Source organism: Osmerus eperlanus, chromosome 9, assembly GCF_963692335.1.
Source record: "Osmerus eperlanus chromosome 9, fOsmEpe2.1, whole genome shotgun sequence".
Classification (NCBI taxonomy): domain Eukaryota; kingdom Metazoa; phylum Chordata; class Actinopteri; order Osmeriformes; family Osmeridae; genus Osmerus; species Osmerus eperlanus.
The window spans coordinates 13,795,822-13,817,884 of NC_085026.1; the positions used below are offsets into that span (position 1 = coordinate 13,795,822).

General features: G+C 45.1%; 3 protein-coding genes across 5 annotated transcripts in view; all 3 read left to right on the forward strand.

The window, feature by feature from the left end:
- The first annotated feature begins 2,769 nt into the window (after positions 1 to 2,769).
- mgaa (MAX dimerization protein MGA a) lies at positions 2,770 to 14,107 on the forward strand. The gene is made up of 24 exons (XM_062469554.1): positions 2,770 to 2,850; positions 3,097 to 3,211; positions 3,610 to 3,720; positions 3,852 to 3,974; positions 4,089 to 4,217; positions 4,390 to 5,126; positions 5,343 to 5,616; positions 5,785 to 6,014; positions 6,097 to 6,136; positions 6,252 to 6,811; positions 7,068 to 7,335; positions 7,506 to 7,808; positions 7,887 to 8,809; positions 9,010 to 9,132; positions 9,439 to 9,550; positions 9,642 to 9,844; positions 9,963 to 10,066; positions 10,305 to 10,347; positions 10,520 to 10,624; positions 10,716 to 10,827; positions 11,059 to 11,277; positions 11,395 to 11,553; positions 11,706 to 11,783; positions 12,098 to 14,107. The coding sequence occupies exons 1-24, from the start codon at positions 2,770 to 2,772 to the stop codon at positions 12,964 to 12,966; spliced, it is 6,021 nt and encodes a 2,006-aa protein (XP_062325538.1). The 3' UTR covers positions 12,967 to 14,107.
- An 865-nt stretch (positions 14,108 to 14,972) lies between these two features.
- Positions 14,973 to 16,073, forward strand: LOC134026663 (type-1 angiotensin II receptor A). Its single transcript, XM_062469555.1, has one exon. The coding sequence runs from the start codon at positions 14,973 to 14,975 to the stop codon at positions 16,071 to 16,073; it is 1,101 nt and encodes a 366-aa protein (XP_062325539.1).
- A 685-nt stretch (positions 16,074 to 16,758) lies between these two features.
- The window catches only part of mapkbp1 (mitogen-activated protein kinase binding protein 1), a 34,750-nt gene continuing 29,445 nt past the window's right edge, over positions 16,759 to 22,063 (forward strand). The window contains exons 1-2 of one of the 3 annotated variants that reach the window (XM_062470217.1): positions 16,759 to 17,679; positions 20,570 to 20,661. In XM_062470217.1, the coding sequence (XP_062326201.1) occupies positions 17,566 to 17,679; positions 20,570 to 20,661 (206 nt within the window). In that variant the 5' untranslated portion in view covers positions 16,759 to 17,565. The remainder of the gene's footprint in view (positions 17,680 to 20,569; positions 20,662 to 22,063) is intronic. The other 2 variants (XM_062470218.1, XM_062470216.1) reach the window with 2 other exon arrangements.

Sequence of the window (22,063 nt, forward strand, 5' to 3'; positions counted from 1 at the left end):
CATATTGTCGCTTCAGGATCTCTGGTCTAGAACCTTTCCAGAAGTATGCTTTACTCATGGATATCCATCCAGTGGACAACAAATGTTACAAGTGGAGTGGACAAGATTGGCACGCCAATGGAAAGGCCGAAACCCACATACAGAAACGTCCCTTTGTTCATCCCGAATCTCCTAACTCTGGACACTATTGGATGCAGAACCCGGTCTCTTTCTACATGCTAAAGCTTACCAACAGCATGCTGGATCAGGAGGGAAATGTTGTGTTGCACTCATCACATCGTTACTTACCACGGCTGCATGTGGTTCTTGCAGACAAAGCTACTGAAGATCTGCAACTGGACAGACCTGATGTCATAACCATTACATTCCCTCAGACAGAGTTTTTTGCTGTTACAGCTTACCAAAACTCTCGCTTCAGTCAGCTCAAAGTTAACTACAACCCTTTTGCCAAAGGGTTTAGAGAGGATGGATCTAACTCTTTGGCTTTGAAACTTAAGTCATGCCCAGCAAATGACTCCAAGAAAGATGAAGCCAGATCATCAAATGAGCTCAACCCTGTGAAGAAAAGCCTGAAGTCGCTTTTGGCAAATAACAAACCTAAAAACACTAAAGTAGCAAATCAAGGACTCCAGAGGACTGAAGTTCAGGTTGTTACTGGTATTACTACAGACAGGAATAAGGCATCAGGATCAGGGAATACTAAATCCACAGAACCAAACTCAAGGTAGGTACGACCAAGGGGACCCTTCACATTTAAATCTGTTTATATCAAGCTGTCATGAGTGTGTAATAAGAAATTTACTGTTTAGTATGCCGTTGTACAGATATACTTATGCTGAATGAAATGCTCTCTTCTTCAGTAAACCACATCCTCTTCCAAAGAACTTCTCTAAACTGATTCGTGAGTCGCATGTGAAACTGAGAAGATGCAAGACAGTGAAAGAAGTTGAAACTTGCACACTTCAGGTTACCAACACCATTAATTCGGTTCCAAAAGTTGGAGTTAAAGACTTAGCTGAATCTGAAGATGTGCCTAACAGTGGTCATCCCAAAGGGCCATCTGCTAAGACTGTCCGAAAGACTGGTACCCAGAGCAGTGTGATGCTGGCCAAGGTTGACCAGAACTTCATCACTACATCTCCAGTTTTGATAAATCCTCAGTTCATCACAGAGCCGTCAGCAGATGAAAGAGTGGAGAACCGACAAAAAGCCTCCAATAGCTCCCCTGTCGACTTTGACCCTCAAAGAACCAGTTCTGATGGTTCAACACTAGAGAAAGTGAAACCACACAAACGGCCTCCACCTATGCCTTTACCCGCCCTAGCACTATATTTAAAACAATTGAGGTCCAAATCCATGCCTGACAAGAACAAACCAGTTGTTCCCTCAGAATCATCCCCTCAGCTCACTACAACCTCACCATCCTCCTCACAGCTAAATCTAACAGCTCCCCCTGCAGTTCAGGATGTTAAACCCAGTGACCCAAGCACCAGTACCTATGGCCAAGCTCCCAACAATATCTCTGGTTCCACCTCCAGTCTTAATCCTTGTGTTCTTGCTTTGAATCCTGCAGATCCTACTGATTCAAAACATAGTCCAACCAGTAAATACTTAAATGTGGATACTTCGGTTCTTGCCGAAAGTAAAAATCAGGCACCAGATCTACTGTCTCCAGAACCTCACCCAGTGTTACTGTCTTTATATCAGTCTTTACAAGCCTCTGAGCTTTCCACATGCACGACACTCCTGCCTCATTTACCTGTTAGCCCTTCCTTTCCAGAAACACTAATATCATCAGTCCCTGATCCAGTGTTATATACCCCCAACCCAGCCCAAAGGCAGTCATCTTTGGAGTCTCCCACGCTAGTTTTACCTTCCGCATTGAACTATGGTCCACCTGTTTCAGAGTCTTATATCTCACACCTCTCTTCCCATTCCTCTGCATTGTCTTCACTACCTACCATAACCACTTCAAAACATCTCACAGCTCCCTTGCTTCAAGGTCCAGAGCATCTGTCATGTGATGTTGAGTCTTTGTCCCCTAGATTTTTGCCAGACTCTGAGTCCTCTCTGCCTTCCTCTGGTACTTTAGATTCTACCCCAACCCTTTCAATAATACCCCCTACCTCATCATCAGAAACTATTGGGCAACGGCTAGACCCAGAAGTACCTCTTAGGTCTACTACTAAGGGTTCAGGACTTGGGCCATCTGCTGGAGTTTCTTTGCATGAGTCTCAAATGTCTATATTCTCAGCATTACCACCTCCTGATCCATTTCTAACATCCTTCACCTCATTTCTGCCTACCCCTCACTCTGCTTCATTGGCTATGGGGCCTTCCTCAATGTTTTCAATGAGTCGCCCATCACACTCTCTCTCTCATCCTGGCCCTCTCGATCTTGGAGCTGCCTCCTCCTTTCCGTCCGACCCTGATGCCTTTCAGGTCAACGACCAGACATTACCTTTCCCTCCCACACTATCTCCCCTTGCACTCCCTTTGTCACTGTCTCCCAGTTTTTCATCATTAGGGCCTGATCCATTGTCACCAACTCCATCATTGACGGATCTAGTGCATTTCTTTTCAAACAATGATGATTTGGATATCGATGACGACTTTCCAAGCAACGAACCCAGTCCACCAATTGTCTGTCCTAGTATAAGAACACCCAGTATTTCAGTTCTTGCTCAGGCCATACCTGCCAGCCAACCCAGGAAACAAAAGGGTAAATCCAAGAAGAGAAAGTCTGCAAAGACAGTGGATGATTCAGAAATGGGTGTAGCAGCAGATGTGAACCTGCAGCCCAACCTGGAGGAGGTTGAGGAACAGCTCTTTGTCTCTTTCACCTCAAAGGTAAACCTGAAACGTCTGTCAATCTTTGGTCTGTGATGTTTGTCTTTAAAAGTGAATAAAGCTGTCCAGTTCCAGCAAATACTGATTATTACTTTATTGGTGAAATTGTGCTGTTGTTTCATACTTTGGGTTTTCAATGTGATGAAAGAAAAGTTATGCTACTTGTTTTGGTTCATAATCTTCTAATTTCAAGCCTTGTTTGTGTTGTAAAACATAATTTCACCTGTATTATCTTGATTATTTGAGTTAGTAAAGAAAACAGTACTCCTAAATATAGGCATCTTACCATTTCAGGAAGCCCTTGAAATCCACCTCGGAGACACCACCCAAGAAGTTGTACCTCAGAAAACCTTTGAGCCAGGTAAAAATAAATTGTCCATACAATGTCTTGCCTTTAAGCTGCCTTAAATTGATTTGTTACTGTGTTGTTTTCCTGTGCTAAATTGTTTTAGTTTTGTGTCTTCACAGTGTGCTAACTGCTTTATCTGTGGGTCACTTCATTAATTTGTTTGGTACATATGTCACCTGCACTAAATCTTTTGTTTTGTACATATGTTTTATCCCTGTGTTAAGCCCTGTGTATTTTGTTTTGGTAACCTTTATAGTTTACAGTATATATGTTATTTTTTAATCTGAACGGCTGTAACGTTGCAGTTTTTCTTTTTGGGATCATTAAAGTACCTATATAGAGTGAACCTAGATTAAACAATTATTTAGAGTAGTCAGAGTAAATAATTTGTTCTTGCTTTCGTTCCCCAGTTGGAGTAACAGAAACCCTAGAGGAAAGAATAGCAACACTAGAGGAGGTCCTTCTAAAGGATTTAAAACTAATGAAACATCGACAGGTCATACACCCTGTATTGCAAGAAGGTAAAGGAATTTAATTTGAATGTCACAAGCAGTCAACAGATGTTTTACCTACATGAAGGATGTGCTGAGTCTTGAATCCTGTATTTATTCAGTTCACTAACTTTTCCTGTTCCCCTTCCTTTTTTGGTAAGTTGGCTTGAAGATGAGCTTGCTGGATCCAAAACTGTCCATAGACCTGCAGTATCTGGGTGTTCATCTGCCCATTCCTCAATACTCTAACATTCCAGGACAGAGCTCTGAAGCACCCTCTCCAAGTTAGTGATGGTTTGATGGACTAACTGTTAAATGAATGTCCAGTGTCCATAGCACTGCGGTGTCTAATGTACAGTACACAGAAGGTATTGATGAAAGGAAAATTCCTTCTTCAGGTGGTTCAGCTGTTTTTGTATCCAGAACGGGAAAGACTAAAGACGTCACCCAAATTAAAGGCTGGAGAGAGAAGTTTGCTCCTTCAGAGTCCTCAGAGTCCTCATCATCATCATCCTTCAAGCCTGATGGTAAACTAGTTTATGTAATTTATGGTATTTAGTTATTTGTTGGTATAGTTATTATAAAATCTCAAGATATAGCATAGGTTTCCTGGTAACTGATTCAGCACAACAATACTGGAATTCTATTTAAATTATTTTGGCAAGGCAAGACTAAGTTGATTTCCATCTTGTTTTACAGTTGTTCCAAGCTCAGATGGAACAACATCAAAGAACCTGTCAGCCTTCTGCAGTGACATGTTGGATGAGTACCTCGCCAATGAGGGCAAACTGATCGATGAGCGTGCCGCAAGTTTTTCCCAGACAGTGGTAAACCCTGTGACCTATGAGCTTCCCACCAAGAGCACCAGCTATGTCCGCACCCTCGACAGTGTCCTGAAGAAACAAACACAAGGACCCACTTCTTCTATCATCTCTGACTTCATCCCTCCATCTAAAAGACCCAAACTGCCCCCTCTAGGTCCCAGAAATCAGAGAAGAACTAAAAAGGGACAAATGCAAGATTCCAAGGAAAACAAAACAAAAATGTTAACTACTTCCACAACAACAACATCAGCACCAAAACATCCACCTAAATCTGCACCAAAACCTGTGCAGACCTCTGGTTCCATTGTGTCACAATCAGAACACACAGCTCCCTTCACCCCAAATCCAAAAGATACAGTCCAAAAAAAGAGGAAGAAAAAATCCAAGGTCTCAGAAGGACCTCCAGGATCCTCTGCTGACATGGCTCCCTTGGAATCAGACTCTGAGCTGGGGCCTGCTGCAAACACCATTCCCAACTCCAGCACCGTCATCACCAAGACAATGCTGAAGCTGAAGGACCTGGAGGACGGCGTTGTGTGGGAAGGCAGACACCGTACATGCATCACTGAAGAGAGGGCGGAGATTGCTCTTTCATCTCTCTTCACCTTGGCGGTATGTAACATTAGTTTTTGGCCCGTCATAATATACCTGCTTTCATTTTTTAGTGACAAATAATTAAAATTGCATCATTTGTTCAAAACAAATAGTTCAGAAACCTTCTGTCCTAAATGAACATGGGATGGACCAAAACCTTTCACACTGTACTCCACTGTTATTTGTTAATGCATGTATTACATCTGTATTGTACACCATTATGTGTCTCTACAGGGCTTTGTGTGTGAGAACCCTACAGCTCCTGTCAGGATCATTAAGTGTCGTGCTCCTCCCTGCCTGAACGTTTTCTGCCGTCTTGGCTGTGTGTGCTCCAGCCTGACCCGAAAGAAGCAAATCACGCACTGTGCCAAGACAGAGTGCATATTTGGCTGCAGCTGTTTCCGCCAGAAAGTAGTACTGTTAAAGAACCTAGAGGGGCCAGACTCCAGTGCCTCAGATGACGGCTCATCCCGGAAAAGGAGAAAGAGAAGGATGAGGATGGCGTACAGTGAGTAAACATGTTTAATAACAATCACAAGAACATTGTAATAAAACCCCTTAAATTGTTAAAGGTTTCTATATGGATAAACCAGTTTGGTTATACATTATATGTTATGGACTATGTTCATGCTTTGACATGCTCTTTTAATGTTTGTCATCACATTACTTTTATCAGCGCTCAAAGAGGCAGAGATGTCGGCGGTATCCCAGCCTGCATGTTATGTGGGAACCCTGTGGAAGCCAAGAGAGGGAGAGATTGACCCGGAGCCACTGCACGAGCCGGCATCTTTTAACCTCTCTTCTCCGTCATCACTCTGTAACTCTAAAGATGAGCATATGACATGTGCCAGGGTGCGAGCTTTTCAAGCCCGGAACAAGGAAGAATTCAACCAGCCAACTCAGAAAGTAAATTCATATGTTTTTATGATTTAGTCTTTACTTGGTAATGATGCCGTATTTTAACAGAGGCTAATCTCATCTGTTTCAGGACAATGTGTCTCAGCCTCAATCAACTGACTCAGTATCAGGTACACACGCACACTAACATGTCTAAATACCCATTCTTGTGATCCTTTTAGTAGTCTATACTGTTGGCAAATAGGTTACACGCCTTATAACTGCTGTTCCTTCCTATGCTTCTAGTAAACTGCTCCAAGACAGCAGCACTAAAGCCCCCCTTGGACCCCCTACCCAGCACAGAGCCGTCCAAGCGCCTTGAGGTTGTGTCAGAATGCCGGTGGAAGAACCGTAGAGACAGGAACCATGTGCTGAGGGTGGTGTGTGAGCGAATGGCCCAGGACCGCCTCAACAGTCCCTTCAGGGTAAAAGGTTACCTGGTCCGCCCGCTAACCCAGAACCTGGTGCTAGAGGGGCAGGACTGTACTTTCGCCTACAAGGTCCACATCTCCCAAGTGGCACAACCCTCCAGTGGGATACATGCAGAGGAGAAGGAGGGTCAGGAAGGGGAGGATGGTATGGAAGACTGGCAGAGGGAGTTAGAGGATGACTTTCAGGAGGAATTGGAGGACGAGGTGGAGAAGAAGATGGAGGTGGAGTGGAGGAAGAGTGAGCTGGAATCGAAGGAGGAAAATAAAAAGAGTCTGAAGTATCAGGGTCTGCCTTTCCTCACAGGAATCTCCCCAGCAGGCATACTGACAGCCAATAAGAAGCAGCCGGGTGGTTCAGAAAAGGATCTAGTCCAGGTAAACACTGTATACATTCAGGACTAAAGAGAAGTAGCCTCTTGGCTCAATTTAGCATTTACCTGAGGCCTTTCATTAACCATTTTACATAACTACTTAACCCAATCCTGTTGTCCCATTACGTACTCTACATACTACATTCTCTGTCGAAAAGATGTTCTACAATATAGCTTGTTTCTTTTCTATGTTTCTCTGTTTTGAGCTGTAGGTAATATGCTGGAAAGCTCCTCACACTTTGCATTCCATTTCTCTGCAGGTAAATGGTCGATCGTACCCCCATGCAAAGATCCAGCTGGGGAATATGGGTGCCATTCATCCTGCCAACAGATTGGCAGCCTACCTCACTGGCAGGCTATCCCATGCAAGCCAAGAGCAGGTTAAATTAACCTATTCCTCCTCCACCACCAATCCAACCATCGCCTACAACTCAAAAACACAGAAGCAACCCTCAGCAGTGGGAATCTCTGCTCCTCAGCAAACCCTGTCTGCAGCCACCTCTTCCAACACCTCTGTGACCACATCAGGTGAGGAGGACTCTCTGTGCATTGGTGTGTCATGTGTTCCTGTCCTCGCCTGTGGTGTGCATGTTTTACACTGTCTCTGGAAGTGTTGACCCTCTCGGTCCATATCAATTTGCTTTGCAGTGCTGTTGCTTGTCGTCACTATTTTAATGTGTTATGTTCTCTGTTTACAGACGTTGACGCTGTGTCAGTCCAGAAGACGGTGGTGTCTGTTTCAAACACAGCCCCAGGAGGAGTGGGAGCCCCGCAGCCCACTATGCTGATTATCCCTGTCCCTGGGACCAACAACGTGTTCAAGATGCCCTGCCCGACCTCCCAGCCCCTGGCACCCATCACGCCTGGCCAGAGGATGTTGCTCCAGCCTATCTGCTCCACCAAGGGGACCACCGTCTACCGCAACCCAGAAGGAAAGCTCATTCAGCTGGTTCCCCTCAGTCAGCTGCAGGCCCTCAACCCAAACCTGGTGGTGCAGAAAGGTAAGGAGCCATTCATCACCGCAGCTAATGGAAATGTGTAGTAACGTTGCAGTAACAACATGACTTCTGCCATTTCAGCTGTTCCGCTTGCTTCTGCCCAGCCAGTGTTATCTACCTCAGTATCCTCGCCTGCCTCTCTACCTAACAAGACTTTCTCTAGTGGCCAGGTCCTAAAACCTGTACCTCCAGGGCCCTCCTCCACTGTCACACACACCCCTCCCTCAGTACATACCGCCACCAAGGCCTCTCCCAACGTCACTGTCCTATCCAGCTCTAAGTCAGTCACTCTCCATTGTATAACTTGTCCCAGTTCAGCAGCTGGTAACATTGCTGGAAATGCCCCCCCTCCGGATTTCGTAGGTCAAAAGGACACGTGCACTTTTAAAATCCTTCCTCCCTTAAGAAAGAAAAAAAGCCAGGGCTTTATTAAATCTGGAACTGGCTCGATTACAATCCTAAAACCCCTTCCAACCCTGGTCCCTCTTTCAGTCAAATCCCCTGGAAGTCAGGTCAAGGTCACAGAGACTGCAGTAAAAAACAACTTGATTACATCCACCACTACATCAACACGTCCCTCCTCCACTTCCTCATCAGATGCCATTCTGGGAGAGGGGAGAGTGTACAGTCCCACCTATATCAGCCCTAAGTCTACTGATTCTCCCCAAATCCCTGTAACCTCCATAAATCCCCCTGTGCCCTCCCAGAAGGTGTCTCTCACTCAGACCCCCCAAACGTCCTCAGTCACTGAGCCAAGCTCCGGTATGATAGGCCAGGACGTTGTCTGTCGAAGGGAGGAAAATAATAAAGAGCCAGGAAAGAGGGTTGAAGATGGCGGGAGGCTGGATATTTCTGAGGCAAGGCACTCACTAGGGGAGGAGAAGGAAGTGGATGTGGTAGAGCTGGACAGTGACTCAGCGACGGACACGGACTCTGAGGAGGATACAGAAGAGACTGAAGATTCAGAGGTTGACAACAATGCATGTCCCCTGAAAGTTGTTGATGTAAGAATTATGGAGCATGATAGCCTACATGATGACTGTTAATGTAATATTAATTAAGCTCTATACAACACACTGTAGTCAGTATCAAATGTTGAACCTGTGCAAGTGCTTCCCCATCATTGTCTTTGATGTACATTGTCCAGGGCATCAATATGTGTGTGGTTGTGAAAATATAATTTCTTCTTGGGGTCATTCTGTAGAAGAAGATTTTGCACAATGTCTTGGAGAGATTGCGTCGTGGGGACTTAAAGCAACGCTTTAAGCAGCTGAGGGAAGCACTGGAGCTGGATGAAAAATCCCCCAAGATCCACATCTTGAACCAGGTCAGCCTGTCAGACACTAGGATGCTAGACTAGAACTAGAGTATGGTTGCAGCAAGTTGTGGGCTGGTTGGCCTGGGGTTTGAAGGAGAGGACTTGGGGGAAGGCATTTTGATTTGGGATAGATTGGAGGCTGGCCCAGGATGGCCTCTGGTTAAGGTGAGGGGCTGCAGCTTGAGGTGTCGCTGGGGTTGGGCTTGGGGTAGGCTGGTCTGGGGTTGGTGGAGAGAGTCTGGGTCTAGGGCTGGGCTGAGACAGGAGGATCACCACAAGCTATCACCTGGTTTGATATCAACATTGTTCCTTCAGGCAAAAAGGGAAATTAAGATCCTGCAGAGGATGAACAAAAGTCTGAAGAAGGAGCAGGCCTCCTTGGCCAATCGGAGAGCAGAGTGTTTCCAAATCATGGACCAGTTGACAGGTAAGAACAAATGGTAAAAGGCCAGACATAGGTTAGCTTATAGGTTTACCCAGTCTAAACCCATGTTGGAAATAAGTGTTTCTGTTTCCAGCCAAGAGTGGAGATAAAGAGGAACAGGCCACCGGGGCAGTAGGAACCCAGAGGCAGCACTTCCTGGAGGACTCAGAGAAAGTGCCCTCATTGGTCAATGATGCGACTGAAGTGGTGAGCATGTTGGCTGACACAGAAGAAGAAACGGACAACTCCTCAGATGAGCAACCATCTGGACAGACTGGCATCATCAATGTCACCAGCGTAGGGGTTTTACTTTTTAATGTACCATATGCATGTTTGCCAGTTCACAAGGATGTCCTTAAAATGTACCAATATTTCATGAAAATGAAACTTGAGTTATATTGTCATGTCTGTTTAGGATGAAGGTGAAGAGGAATGGGAGTCTGTGGATTCAAAGACTATGCAAGAGAATGTAGATGTATCAACGTCAGCTGGCCCGCCGCAACCGAACAACAACGCAACGTGAGTCAGGCACAACGAGGCCTTAATACTGAGAAATGCTTATTAAGCTGCTTGGATGATCACAGTACAGGGGCACAAAGTATCTGTGCACAGCGATCATTATCTCTGACTTTTATTTGGTGCTTGCTTTTCCATATGACTTGTATGTAAGGGTGAACTTGTTGCTCTGCACAAGCAAAGTTTAGCCCTAATATAGAAATAGCATATCACTTGTGTGGTATGTTGGTGTGTTTCACAGGTGTTCTACAGAAGAAAACATGAAAAAGAATAAAGACAAAATTGTGAGTGACAACTTTTACGTACTCTCTGTCATCCCCTCTTCCATCCTTTACTTCTTCTAATGTGGTTATAGCATCAAGAACAAGCTTTCGAACCATCTTTCTAAAGTAACTTATTGGGCAGGGTTTTAGGATTTTTGCAGACTAAGCTCTATTTGCTACTTCCGGTTTTCAGGGCACTGCCAAGCAGAGTCGAGAAAGGTACACGACACAGTACAAAACTTTGACAGAGATGCTGGACATCAAAAGAAGAAAGTCTACGGGCTTTGTCCTTAATCAGGTGAGAGCACTCAGTCTGCCTAGAAACACAGGTACATTAGGGTAATCGTGGAACAACTAATACTATACTAAAACTATTACTTTCTCCCCAGGCCTGTAGGGAAATCAGAGACCTGAGTGACAAGTGTAAGATTCTGGAGAGGCTGAAGGCTGCTCAGACACAGACCAGGACGGACTACATCCTCAAGGTCTCCCAACTCACAGGTAACGGACCCTAATGCCTCTACACTTTAGTAACCTAATCCGTAGCAATGGTCTCTTTTTACACACAGTAATATACGCATGGTGTAAATACACAATAATGCTATAATGCAACAAAAACTATTATGAAAAAGCAATGTCGTAACGTGTAATACCATGCTAAACAACATTCATGCAGCCTCACTTGACCATGAATCAGGACCGATGGTGTGTTCTGCGTTGTACCTCCCACAGGTAAGAAGGAGGAGAGGATCCTGTGGAAAGTACAGGAAATCTCCACGATGCAGAAGGAGGACCAAAGAAGAAGAGTTAAAGAGAATGAGAGAAGAAAGGCTGTCCTAGCAAAGAGGGCTGTCCTCCAGCCTCCCGCCCAGCTCAGCAACAGACCAAGAACTGTCCCTAACATCCTGTCTCGTGGGAAGAAACCTCCCTCTGCCACGAAGCCCATGGAAGGTGAGCCCCTCCGCCATGGACCAAATGCGACTTTCTCCTCCTTCCCATATTATATCCAACAATATGACCTTATAAAGGATCAAGTCCATAGTCCATAACCTGACATCCTCTTTGCAGGCGGGTCTCCATACTTCCACACAGACCTGCTTCCCACTGGGCTGCTGGTGATCCCAGGTCAGCAGGTCATCACAATGGCACCCCTTCAGCCTATAGGCTCCTCCCTGCTTCAACCAGTCAGTCTGTCAGGGCTGGGCCTGCACCCTTCCCCTACACCAGGTACCCAACAGTCTCAACACCTCAACACGTGCTTGATTTGACATTGCATACAGAGTACTGAAACAAATGGACAAATCCATGTATTGCTTGTACTTCAATGATCTAAATGTATATGATTTGTATGATTGTTTCTTTTGTTCCATAATGTTTAGGTGTGGCTTCAGTCACAATCAGCATCCCATCCCTGTCACAGCAAGTCAAAGCCCCCCCCCTCTCCCTCAACCCACCTGGTAAGACCTTCAACAGAGCAACACACTGACCTAACTAACCTGTATAGTAATGGACAATAGTTAGTTACCTGAGAGGGACTATCTAATAGCAGGTGATCATAGTTTGAGGGGCATTACATGAAAAGCTGACTTATAATCAACCTTTGTATGGGTGAACTGTCATCCTAGGATACATAGCTGATATTCTGCCCCAAACCATCAAGATGTATTTATCTAAGAAAGTCTTGGTATATTTTAGATATTGTATATTTTAGCTAGATTTGCTGTACAGGAGGTGATACACTGAAACTCTCTTTCTATCCCTCTCTCTCCAGGTAATGTAGATTATAGGATATCTTTGGCTGCACAACAACCCGAGGTCTTGACACAAAACATTGGCCAGGCCCCTGGGGCTCCTGGCCCTGCCTCCATGGCCCAGAGCAGTGCTCTAACGGTGCAGGGGGTGGGGCTACACGCAGAGAACGTAAGGTTCTTGGATGAGGGGATTGATTCTGCAGACTGTGTAGAGATGAAGGATGCTAAACAGGCTTCCGTCTCTGGGGATGATGCTGATAGCGGTGATGACGTTGATAGTGAGGATGAGAGTCTGACAACTCTGCTTAATGAAATTGTGTTCCTCAACCAGCAGATCAGTAGTGAGGACCCCGACATGCCACCAGAGCTCCCTAGCTTACCCCCCCCTGTGTCAGGGACGGGTAGGGGGCCACAGAAAGAGAGGGAGGCAATGGGAGAGGGGGATGACGAGCGCTCCCTCAGCCCCATGTTCCTCAGTCTGGATGAGGACATGACTGGATCTCAAGGGGACATTAAGTCATCCAGCAGTCTATCACAGCCACCGGGACAGTCACTTGTTCTGGAACTTGACCATCACCCAGGGAAACTGTCCAACAGTAGGTCAGGTTCTGTGTTGGATTCTGTTTCCAATTCCATGTTGGGTTCTGGGCACGGCTCTGGTCCAGCTGAAAACGGACACAGCCAGGAGCAAAGCCCACTTCCACCTCCTCTTGGAACCACTAAAGGAGGTACCTTGACTCCACCCCCTTTGCTGCAGATGAAAGTGGGGGGTGTGGCTATAGTGGCGGACACGAATGTCAGAGCAGAGGAAAAGCAGGAGTCAGAGATTGCCTGGAGACCAATGCCCAGACTGGCTCCTTTGGGCTTGAAGACCAATCCACAATCCTAGCATCTCCTCAACTAGCTCCCAGCTACAAATACACTACCAGCACTATTCCACTGAACGCTAAACACACATCCAACAGCCATGATGCCCTCCCAGAATGGTTTTTATGTTAAGCTTGGTTTGGTTTGCCTAAATATCAAAATAGTAATTTCAGGTTCATTTCTACTTATTCTAGTTCTCAAGACTTGTTCAGACATTTAAAGCAGCCAGGGAGAACAATAGACAGTAAAGGTTGCATAATGTCAGTGTTAATACTGCAACTAGCATCTCCTCAGCCCCCTAATCAGAAAGCAGAGCTGTTGTATACAAATTGTACTTCATAAATGCAAAAGACCGGGCTTCTGGTTCCACACACTCTTATCTCTTAATGGGATCTGTATTTTATCTTTCCCCTGTTTTAAAGAGGAGATAGGAGAGAGATGTAATGACTCATGGGCTATATGAACTTTCATGAAAACCTGTACAGTATTGTTCTGCCTCGTTCTATCAAAGGAACCTACAGTTGTTGATAGTACTATGTTCTTGACTGTTTCAAAGGGTCCCTCCATGTTTCAAAAGCTCATATTTGAAGAAAAAATCATGTAAGAGCGATTAGGAACATTTCAACTGCTTTCCCTCCCCACGACCACCCAAAGAATAGGACAACCTTAAGATTTAAAGATGCTTAAACTTGACCCACATATAATTGTGCTCTTTATCACCAAACTGTGGTATGTTTTTGGCCCTTCAGATCAGTGATCTTTACTACTGACCATTTACCTGCCCACTGGTGTGTGAGGAACGTGACCAGACATTCAAAAACAAAAGCATGGAAGGTCACTTAAATGTTCAGAATCGCCAGGGATTGTATTAAGTACAAGAGACGGGTTTACCGTAATCTTGTTCTCATTTGGCGCTGCTAAAAGGATTATACAAGGTGTAACACTAAAAGCCTCTGGTTATTCATCAAGTTACACCCTGACATGTGACAACGGTTTTATATTAGCCTCAGTATGGGATTATACTTTACCTATACTGTATGTCCTGGTGGTAAGCTCATTGTGTTTTTAACATTTTATTTTGTAAAAGCAATATTTTTGTATGTTGTGTAAATAAGTTATCAGTGTTGTCAAAAGGAGACCTTGCAATAAAATATATTAAAGTTGATGTGATTGGATGATTGTAACACAGGCTGTAGTGCCATACGTATGTAACTTAAGTATTGAATAATGTTATCCTTTTTAATGTATTGAAGTATGGAATGCACACTGACATTTAAATCTCTACACTTGGCAAAGAAAGCAGACATACAGCAACATCAAAACAAATGTATACACACTCGACATAACCCTTAAACTGTATACCACATTGTTTCCTGTGTATAAACAGAGTGCTAAGGCGATACCGTAAACAAGTCTTACAGTTCTGAAACTCTGTTTCATCGTATGCCCTTTAGAATGTTGTTGACTGAGGAAAACTGACCTTTCTGTCTGGCCTCCTGGGACCAAGCAATGAGATTGTGACTGACCACACACCATGGCCTTTTCCATAACTGGCAAGACCTGGTCTCCCAGGAAAGACAATTTAAAAGCATCTCTCTGGAGACTTTGTTTTAGATCATGAAAGTTGGCACTGATACTTTAGTCTCAGAAACATACTGAGTTTGATCTCAGGAACTGCTACCAGCTGTGTTGTGTGGTAAGTCCTAATCATACAGATTTCGTGTTTTGACTATATTCAGTTTAGTCTTATTCAATCGTAGCCTACTAAGAATGCCTGTGTGTGAAGCTAGTAGTAGCTGTCTTGCTGAAAGTGTTAATTGATTGCACAGTGATCTGCTTTACTGAGGGAGTTAAGTATGTTTGAATGTTTTATGGGTGTATGTACATTTAGTTTCTATCTGCAACACATGGGATTCACTGAAAATGATCAGACATAGACATGAAGGGAGCTTTCTGTACATACATAATGTATTCACCCTTCCACAATGATTTGTGTGTTTTGGAAGAACTGTAAGAGGAGGGAGCGTCATGGAAGACAACTTAAGCATCTCCTACCATGATTGGTGGAAGGAACGCAACAGCATGGACCTATCCCTTCCTGTGGTCCTCTACTTCAACTGCTCCCACATACACAGCTATGGCAGGGTGGTCATCCCACCACTCTTCCACACCCTGGCCCTGATTGGCATCTTAGGGAACCTCTGGAGCCTGTGTCTCTGCCTGCGGCCGATGCGACCCTGGACCATCGGTTCTATCGGCGTCCTGAACCTGGCACTGTGTGACCTGGCCTACCTGACCTCCATGCCCCCCCGGGCCCTCCAAGTCTACTCCAACTATGACTGGAGTATGGGTCGCACGCTGTGCATCCTAAGTAGCATGCTGCACTTTGTGGGCCTGACCTCCAGCACCATGTTCATCTGCGCCATTAGCGTCGACCGCTTCATGGCCATCATGTTCCCACTGGAGTCGAGGATGGTGCGGACGCCGAGGAATGCAGCGCTGGTTTCGGGACTGCTGTGGGCCATCACCGTCCTGCTCATCTACCTCAGCTACCCCAACATCGTGTACTGGGAGCGAAAGAGTGGCTTGCGTTACTGCGGGGTCATAGTCACCTCTGACCGCATGTCCGTAGGAGCCACCTACTCCCTGCTCTCCTACTACTGCATTCAGGTCTCCGTCCCCCTCCTGCTCATCATCCCATCCTACATCAAGATCATTGCCCGCATGAAGCAGTCACGCCAGCAATGGGCCGCGTGCGGCATTATCACGCAAGGCCGTGACAAGACCATCTGGCTCATCGCCGTCTTCATCGCTAACTTCCTGGTGTGCTGGGTGCCAGGGCAACTGCTCCACATCGTCGCCTGCATCATCTTCTTCACTGTGTATGACCGCACCAACATGTGCAGGGTGGCCAACGTGGTGAATATCCTGGTGGAGATCTCGCAGCTGCTGTACTGTCTGAACGCCTGCCTGGACCCGATCATCTTCCACATTCAGGAGAGGGCTGCAAAGAGGATCTGCATGGCTCTGGTGTGCCCTGTCAGGTGGTGGAGTAATAGCATCTGGAGGAGCAATAAGAAAAACTTGGTACCGCCACCCTCAGTCAGTGTAGTCAAAGTCAAAGTTTAGACCAGGCGGCTGTACATGGGTTTTGATGGGGTTGGTAGGGGGATTTAGATGTTTAGACTTGTGTTGAGGCATTGTATAGAAAAAAAGTCTGCATGTATGTTTATGATACAATAAATATGCTTTTTGTGGTTTCTAGAATATCATTAGATAAATCAGTGCAATCAACCTGAATATGAAATAATATGAGCCTGACTTATTACCTTTAACCTGAAGATTAAATCAATATTAATGTCAGAGATGTGTTGTCTTTTGTCAAAAGAAACACCGTTCAATGTTTTAAAGTGTGCACTTTTAGTGATATATGGTTACCTACAATTCATATTTTAAGGAGTCTGTCTAGTAGTCTAGTGTATGTCTCATAAATAAAAACAATAAAAAAGCTAAAGTATTTAAAGACTTAGCTCGGATTCCTGTGTAGGTCCAGTTGTTGTAATCTTTCTCAGGACGCAATGTCAGTAATTTTACAACTTTGAACGATGCCTCGTTCGAGCGTTGATGTCGCTAGTTGCCAATTGCAACAGTTGCTAAGAGCTGCTCAAGATATTTTGTTATGCGGATTCACTTCTTTAAAATGCGCAGCTAAATAACTAAACGTAGTTAGAGAGCTAGCGTACAAGAACATTAGCACGCACTGGATAGGAGGACACATGAACAATTTGGACGGGACATAATTAAGAGTAGCCTTAGCGCACATCTCTACCACACTAGATGGCGATGTTGACTTGTGTTCTTGGTCTGAGTCAAAGTCTCGTGCCTTTCCCTTATTCAAAACAGACAGCTGTCAAACAAATGAGTTACTAGTCAGCTAGCTGTTATTGTCTCTAACGCTAACCGTTACAAGTTTCTATCTAGCATATTATTAGCTGTAGCAAATTATTATTGTATTATCATTATCTTGGTTCTTTTGACTCATTGGTTGCCCATAAGGTGACGCAAGCTTCAAATGAATCAGATTAGCAAACTAGCAAGTGCTAGCTACAGTAGCTGAGTCGCTAACTAACCGGTTAGCTGAGCTAGGGGTATTTATTGTGCGCCGCAGATTCTGATTCGTCAATGCGAGGCAGCTAGCAGCTGTCAGATAGCCTACGCCAGAGGAACCTCGGCACTCATCGATGTCAGGATGTCAAAGAGAACGAACGCAGTCGCCTAGGACCAGGGACATGGACATTTTCACTAAATGCATGCATTTTCATATTTTCGAATGGAGCTGACTGTGCTTGAATACTAAGACGCTGTTACGAATAGTCGGGTATGCGGAATAATAAGCCTTCTTAGCACAGCACGTTCATTGAACACAGGACCAGGTGCCTACAACATGCATCGTCTCCCATCAGAACTGCACGCTCAAGCATGATATGAGACCACTTGGGGTTTGCTGTTTATATGGTTTAGTGGGTACAAATATGCTTTTTGCTGAATACCCGTCTGAAAACACCCGTCAACATTGGTGTGTTGGTTGTCATTCATAAATCTCAGACTATTCCATTTCAAGATGACAGTAGAGGGGACCACGATAAAGAGCCGGATTAAAAATTTGCTGCGCTCGCCATCTATTAAACTGAGACGGAACAAGCCTACTAACAACAAAGAAAACCTCAGTAATAAGGTATGTAGTCAGTCTTTACATCCACCATGGTCGCGCTGTGCTATGCATTTGCGTTGTTCTGGTGTTTAACCAGTTCACACAGCACTGCACTGCTCTGTCCTTTGTGGAAACACAATGTGCAGACAAACACACTCAGACTTGCTAATCACAGTTTCGACCTATTGGTGTAGACAATGTAGGTACTTTATATGCATTTTTATTGCTGGCATTTATTAATGGTATTTAAATAGTCAAATCCGTATATCTGTCTAGCACTAAGGCTCCCTCTATTCACCATCCCTAGAACACTGTAAATGTGCCTCAATCCTCCCCAGTCTTCAATTCTGAAAGACACATCACACACATGGTAGTAACACCCTAATAACACCATCATAACATAACAACATAATAAGTACAATGCAGTGACTTCAATATCCCAAATGGCTTGTTTATTGAGCTTGTCTGTAAATATGTTGTTGTTGTAGCCTATGTGAAGTGCTCTCAGAGCAATATGAGAAAGTAGCATATGACATGCATACTTCTCACAGCTGTGCTGCTGTCTCTGACAAGCCATCTGTATTTCAGCAGTGCAAAATGTCCTAATGCACGTACACACACACACACATACGCACACATACATTCTATATTTCGCTCACCCAATTCAATGACCATGTCTCTCTTTCTGTCATTGCCTTGGTTGACTCCAAACTATCTTTATAATTTGAGCTCTCCTCTTGCATGATCGATGTTTGATGTGGATCACTGTGCTGTTTTAGCCTTGTGTGGTCCCAGTGTTGACTATTGGGCAATCTGAGGTGCTGCTGACAAGTAAACGTGTTGATGTAGTACACAGAGGAGACAGAAACAGAGGTAAAACAGATCTAAACACTAGACCTGTTGTTTTAAGTCTGTTATGCAACAGGCTACAGGCCAGTTCTATCAAAGAGGTACCCTGCCAAGTGAAGATGTCTACAAAGACCCATCTTAGCCTAATCCTTCATGTCAACAGGGCTTTAATTCTCTACAGCCATTGTAGTGTTCATGGTATTGAGTTGAATGAAGTCATTAGGTTCCATTTGGTTTGCTTGTACAATAGGCTCAGATCTCTCTGGAGGGTTGTAGGAAGTCAAGACAAAGGAATACTAGAGCCTTTGTTTCAGCTGCATATTAGATGCTGTAGATATGGCTGGGAGAGATGTACAGTAGACTCTTTCCTGAGGCTTTCTTTCCTGTGGAGTTTCAAAGGCAGCAACACAGACTGGAATAGACCAGAGCAGGCCTAACCTTCCCCCCTCTGTCTAGGACTGAAGCAGACTAACCTGGTGAACCAACCTGCTATAGCTCACTTCCCACAAGGAACCTGCCTGCAGCTGGTGGAGGCTTCAGAAGTAGGCTAGAACTCCCCTGGCCATTCTCAGCTCATCATAGAAATACAACACCACAAACAGGCATTTTCTCTCTATAGGAAACAGTAGACATACCACATTCTTTGGATTTCCGTGTGAGATTAATCTACAGTGGGTTATTTCAAGGAGCGCTATATCAGCATGTTGTGTTACTTTCCGAATGATAAAATGTGACAGTGTGGCCTCAGTATTCCACAGAAGTACAAGATTCAATCTGCATGTGTTCCCTGTAACTCTAGGCTAAGCCTTGTCTTGTGGCTCAGACTCTGCCAAGTGACTCCTGCTTGGCGTTACATCGCTTGAGCGTGCTTGTCCTTTTCACTTTGTCACGACTGTCATGTCCAGAGCAGGCCTCCACCTTGAACCCAGGGGTGTCTGGCTGGGGCGCACTGAGCCGCGAAGACAGAAAACATCCTGGTGGAGGAGGAGGAGGAGGAGGAGGAGGAGGAAAGTCTTAGGGTAGTCATGTGAGGAGAGGTAGTTATCTCCAAACTCTGCATTAGGGAGAGGCTGCAAAAGATAGAGAAGAAGGGAGGCGATCCAGCCTAGAAGCGAACCTGTCCAACCAAGTGTCTTGATTGGTTGTTTGTTGAACTGAGATCATTCTTATTGGCTGTGGCTGTCTTGGCTGTGGCTGTCTGCTGGACGGAGTTGGTCTCGCATGGTGGTTGCTGTGGATATGAGAGTGCAAGAGGAATGTTTCTAGACAGAGAAGAATACCAGTCAATCTGACAGACTGGTGTTTGGTGGACGGATATCTGGCTGGTCTGTTTTGAAATATGCCTCTGGTTAGGAGGCTCTTCAAACCCAGGGAGTATGAAGTAAGTGTGTGCGTAGTATATCAGATGCAAAACATCTGATATCAGAATAACTGACTTCAACACAGATTTTTTATCTCTGTCCAAAAATGAAACGTTCACCCTTTCAGACGAATGTTTTAAAATGTCTGTTGGGTGTCCATGCAAGACAGAGAGCTCTTTTCCTCTTTTTATCCAGTCAAACCCAGTCTGGTCGAGTCTAAATATACAGCATGTTGCTTCTCATCAGGGAGCACAGGAAGAAACAGTACGAAGTCACAGTGTTCGTCCACAGTGCTCCTCAGACAACTTTCTTGTGTCACTCATGTTTACATTTACATTTAGTCATTTAGCAGACGCTCTTATCCAGAGCGACTTACAGTAAGTACAGGGACATTCCCCCCAAGGCAAGTAGGGTGAAGTGCCTTGCCCAAGGACACAACGTCATTTGGCACTGCCGGGAATCGAACTGGCAACCTTCAGATTACTAGCGTTACTAGCCCGCTTCCCTAACCGCTCAGCCACATGACTCCCTGCTAACAATGTTTACATGTGCCTTGCTCTCTGTTGTTTTCTGGGCTGCAAAAGTGATGATTCCATACACAGCTGTGGTTGATGACTCATTTGTGTGTTCACCTCTTCTGTGAAAACGTACATTCACAACTGTTCCTTGTGTGTGTGTGTGTGTTTGTGTGTGTGTGCGTGAAGGTGACCCTGGAGAAGGTGTTGGGAATTACAGCACCAGGCAACCGTGCTCTGTCCTGTGACCCTCGCTCTGGCCTTGTAGCCTACCCTGCAGGGTGAGTACACACACACACACACACACACACACACACTGCTATGCCACACACACATAGAAAACTACACTTTTTGACACCACACTTGACACACCAAATACACACATCACCAAACACATATTTTAGGCATACTACAACTCTACTACTGATAGCTTGTTTTCATTCAGGCCTAGTGATTAGATAACAGACCAACTGAGAGGATTACGAGAACAAATATGGTATTGAGATGTGGCTGATTCTGAGGCAGGGTAACTGTGAGTGTGAGTGTATGTGCATATGTGTGAGTATATGTGTTCCTTAGACAGCAGAACGATGTGTAGAGAGCAATGGAAGCAGAACGATGAAAGTCATTTCTCAGCACTCTTGATAGGGGTGTGTGTGTGTTTGTGTGTGTGTGTGTGTCTTTAGGGGGTAACTTGCAAAGTTGTTGTGTCAGGAGGTGTGGATTTAGTCACGGTTAGCCAGTTTCTGAGGAAGGAGACTAGACTACAAGGTTGGATGCAGTTTGCCGCAGCAGCTTCCAGGCCTGAGACAGCCACAACAAGGCAGTGCACAGTCCTCTTGGCTACGTGATCCGGAGAGGATGCAGGGGTGCAGACCAGGCCTTTTAGCCACAGAAGGCACCCAGACACGGGCTGCATGCTAATTGACGTTCTCCTAACAGTACTAACAGACAGTCACACTGTTGTGCTGCTTGTACTGACGTCAGCTTGTTATCATCAGAAGCAGGGTGTCTGCAGGGATAGCTTAATGGTAGTTTTCAGGAGTAGCCTATTGTGTTAGCTATTGTGTTAGCTCATTACCTAGAACAGCTGAGCTACATGAGCAGGTATTGTAGTTCCCCCACCCTGCTGAACCTTACAGATGTCAGATCAAAGAACATGTAAAGCGCAGAGATACAATGGTTATCAACCAGTTGTAGACCGTCTTTGTTCTGGCCCTATTCAGGCCATGACACATACACTGTGTGACCACGCCATGTGGTTGTCGTGGAGATTGGATGCTGTGCAAACCAAGGTCTGCTTAGGGGGGCAGTGGAAGACATTGTCTGTATCCAGTGACACTACATTATTAGAAACAATAGAAAAACATTCACGGTGTATAGGCCTGGTTATTGCTTTGTGACCAACCCTATCTTTTTGAACCCCTCAAGGGGCCTCCTTTTTTCATAAAGTGTCAAAACACTTCTTGCGCCTATGTGGGTTTGTGTGTAAGCGTGTGTGTACGTGTGTGCGATTCAGACTAGCCTGTACTGCAGACCCCACGTCACATGATGTCCTTAATCTCATTATGTCGTTAGATCTTAAAGCTTACAGTCCTGTCCTACCAGGCAGCCTGTCACATTCCAGCGTCTCTGAGTGCGTGTTCCTTAAAACAGCAGCACCCAGGAAAGGGTCTTCCCCAA

Bases quoted from the DNA above. Each gene is read 5' to 3' on its own strand.
- LOC134026663 (XM_062469555.1), top strand. From the start codon at position 14,973: ATGGAAGACAACTTAAGCATCTCCTACCATGATTGGTGGAAGGAACGC.
- mgaa (XM_062469554.1), top strand. From the start codon at position 2,770: ATGGGTGTAGCAGCAGATGTGAACCTGCAGCCCAACCTGGAGGAGGTT. The intron at 6,015-6,096 runs GTAAATTCATAT...CATCTGTTTCAG, and splicing joins TCAACCAGCCAACTCAGAAA to GACAATGTGTCTCAGCCTCA. The intron at 9,133-9,438 runs GTCAGCCTGTCA...TTGTTCCTTCAG, and splicing joins AGATCCACATCTTGAACCAG to GCAAAAAGGGAAATTAAGAT.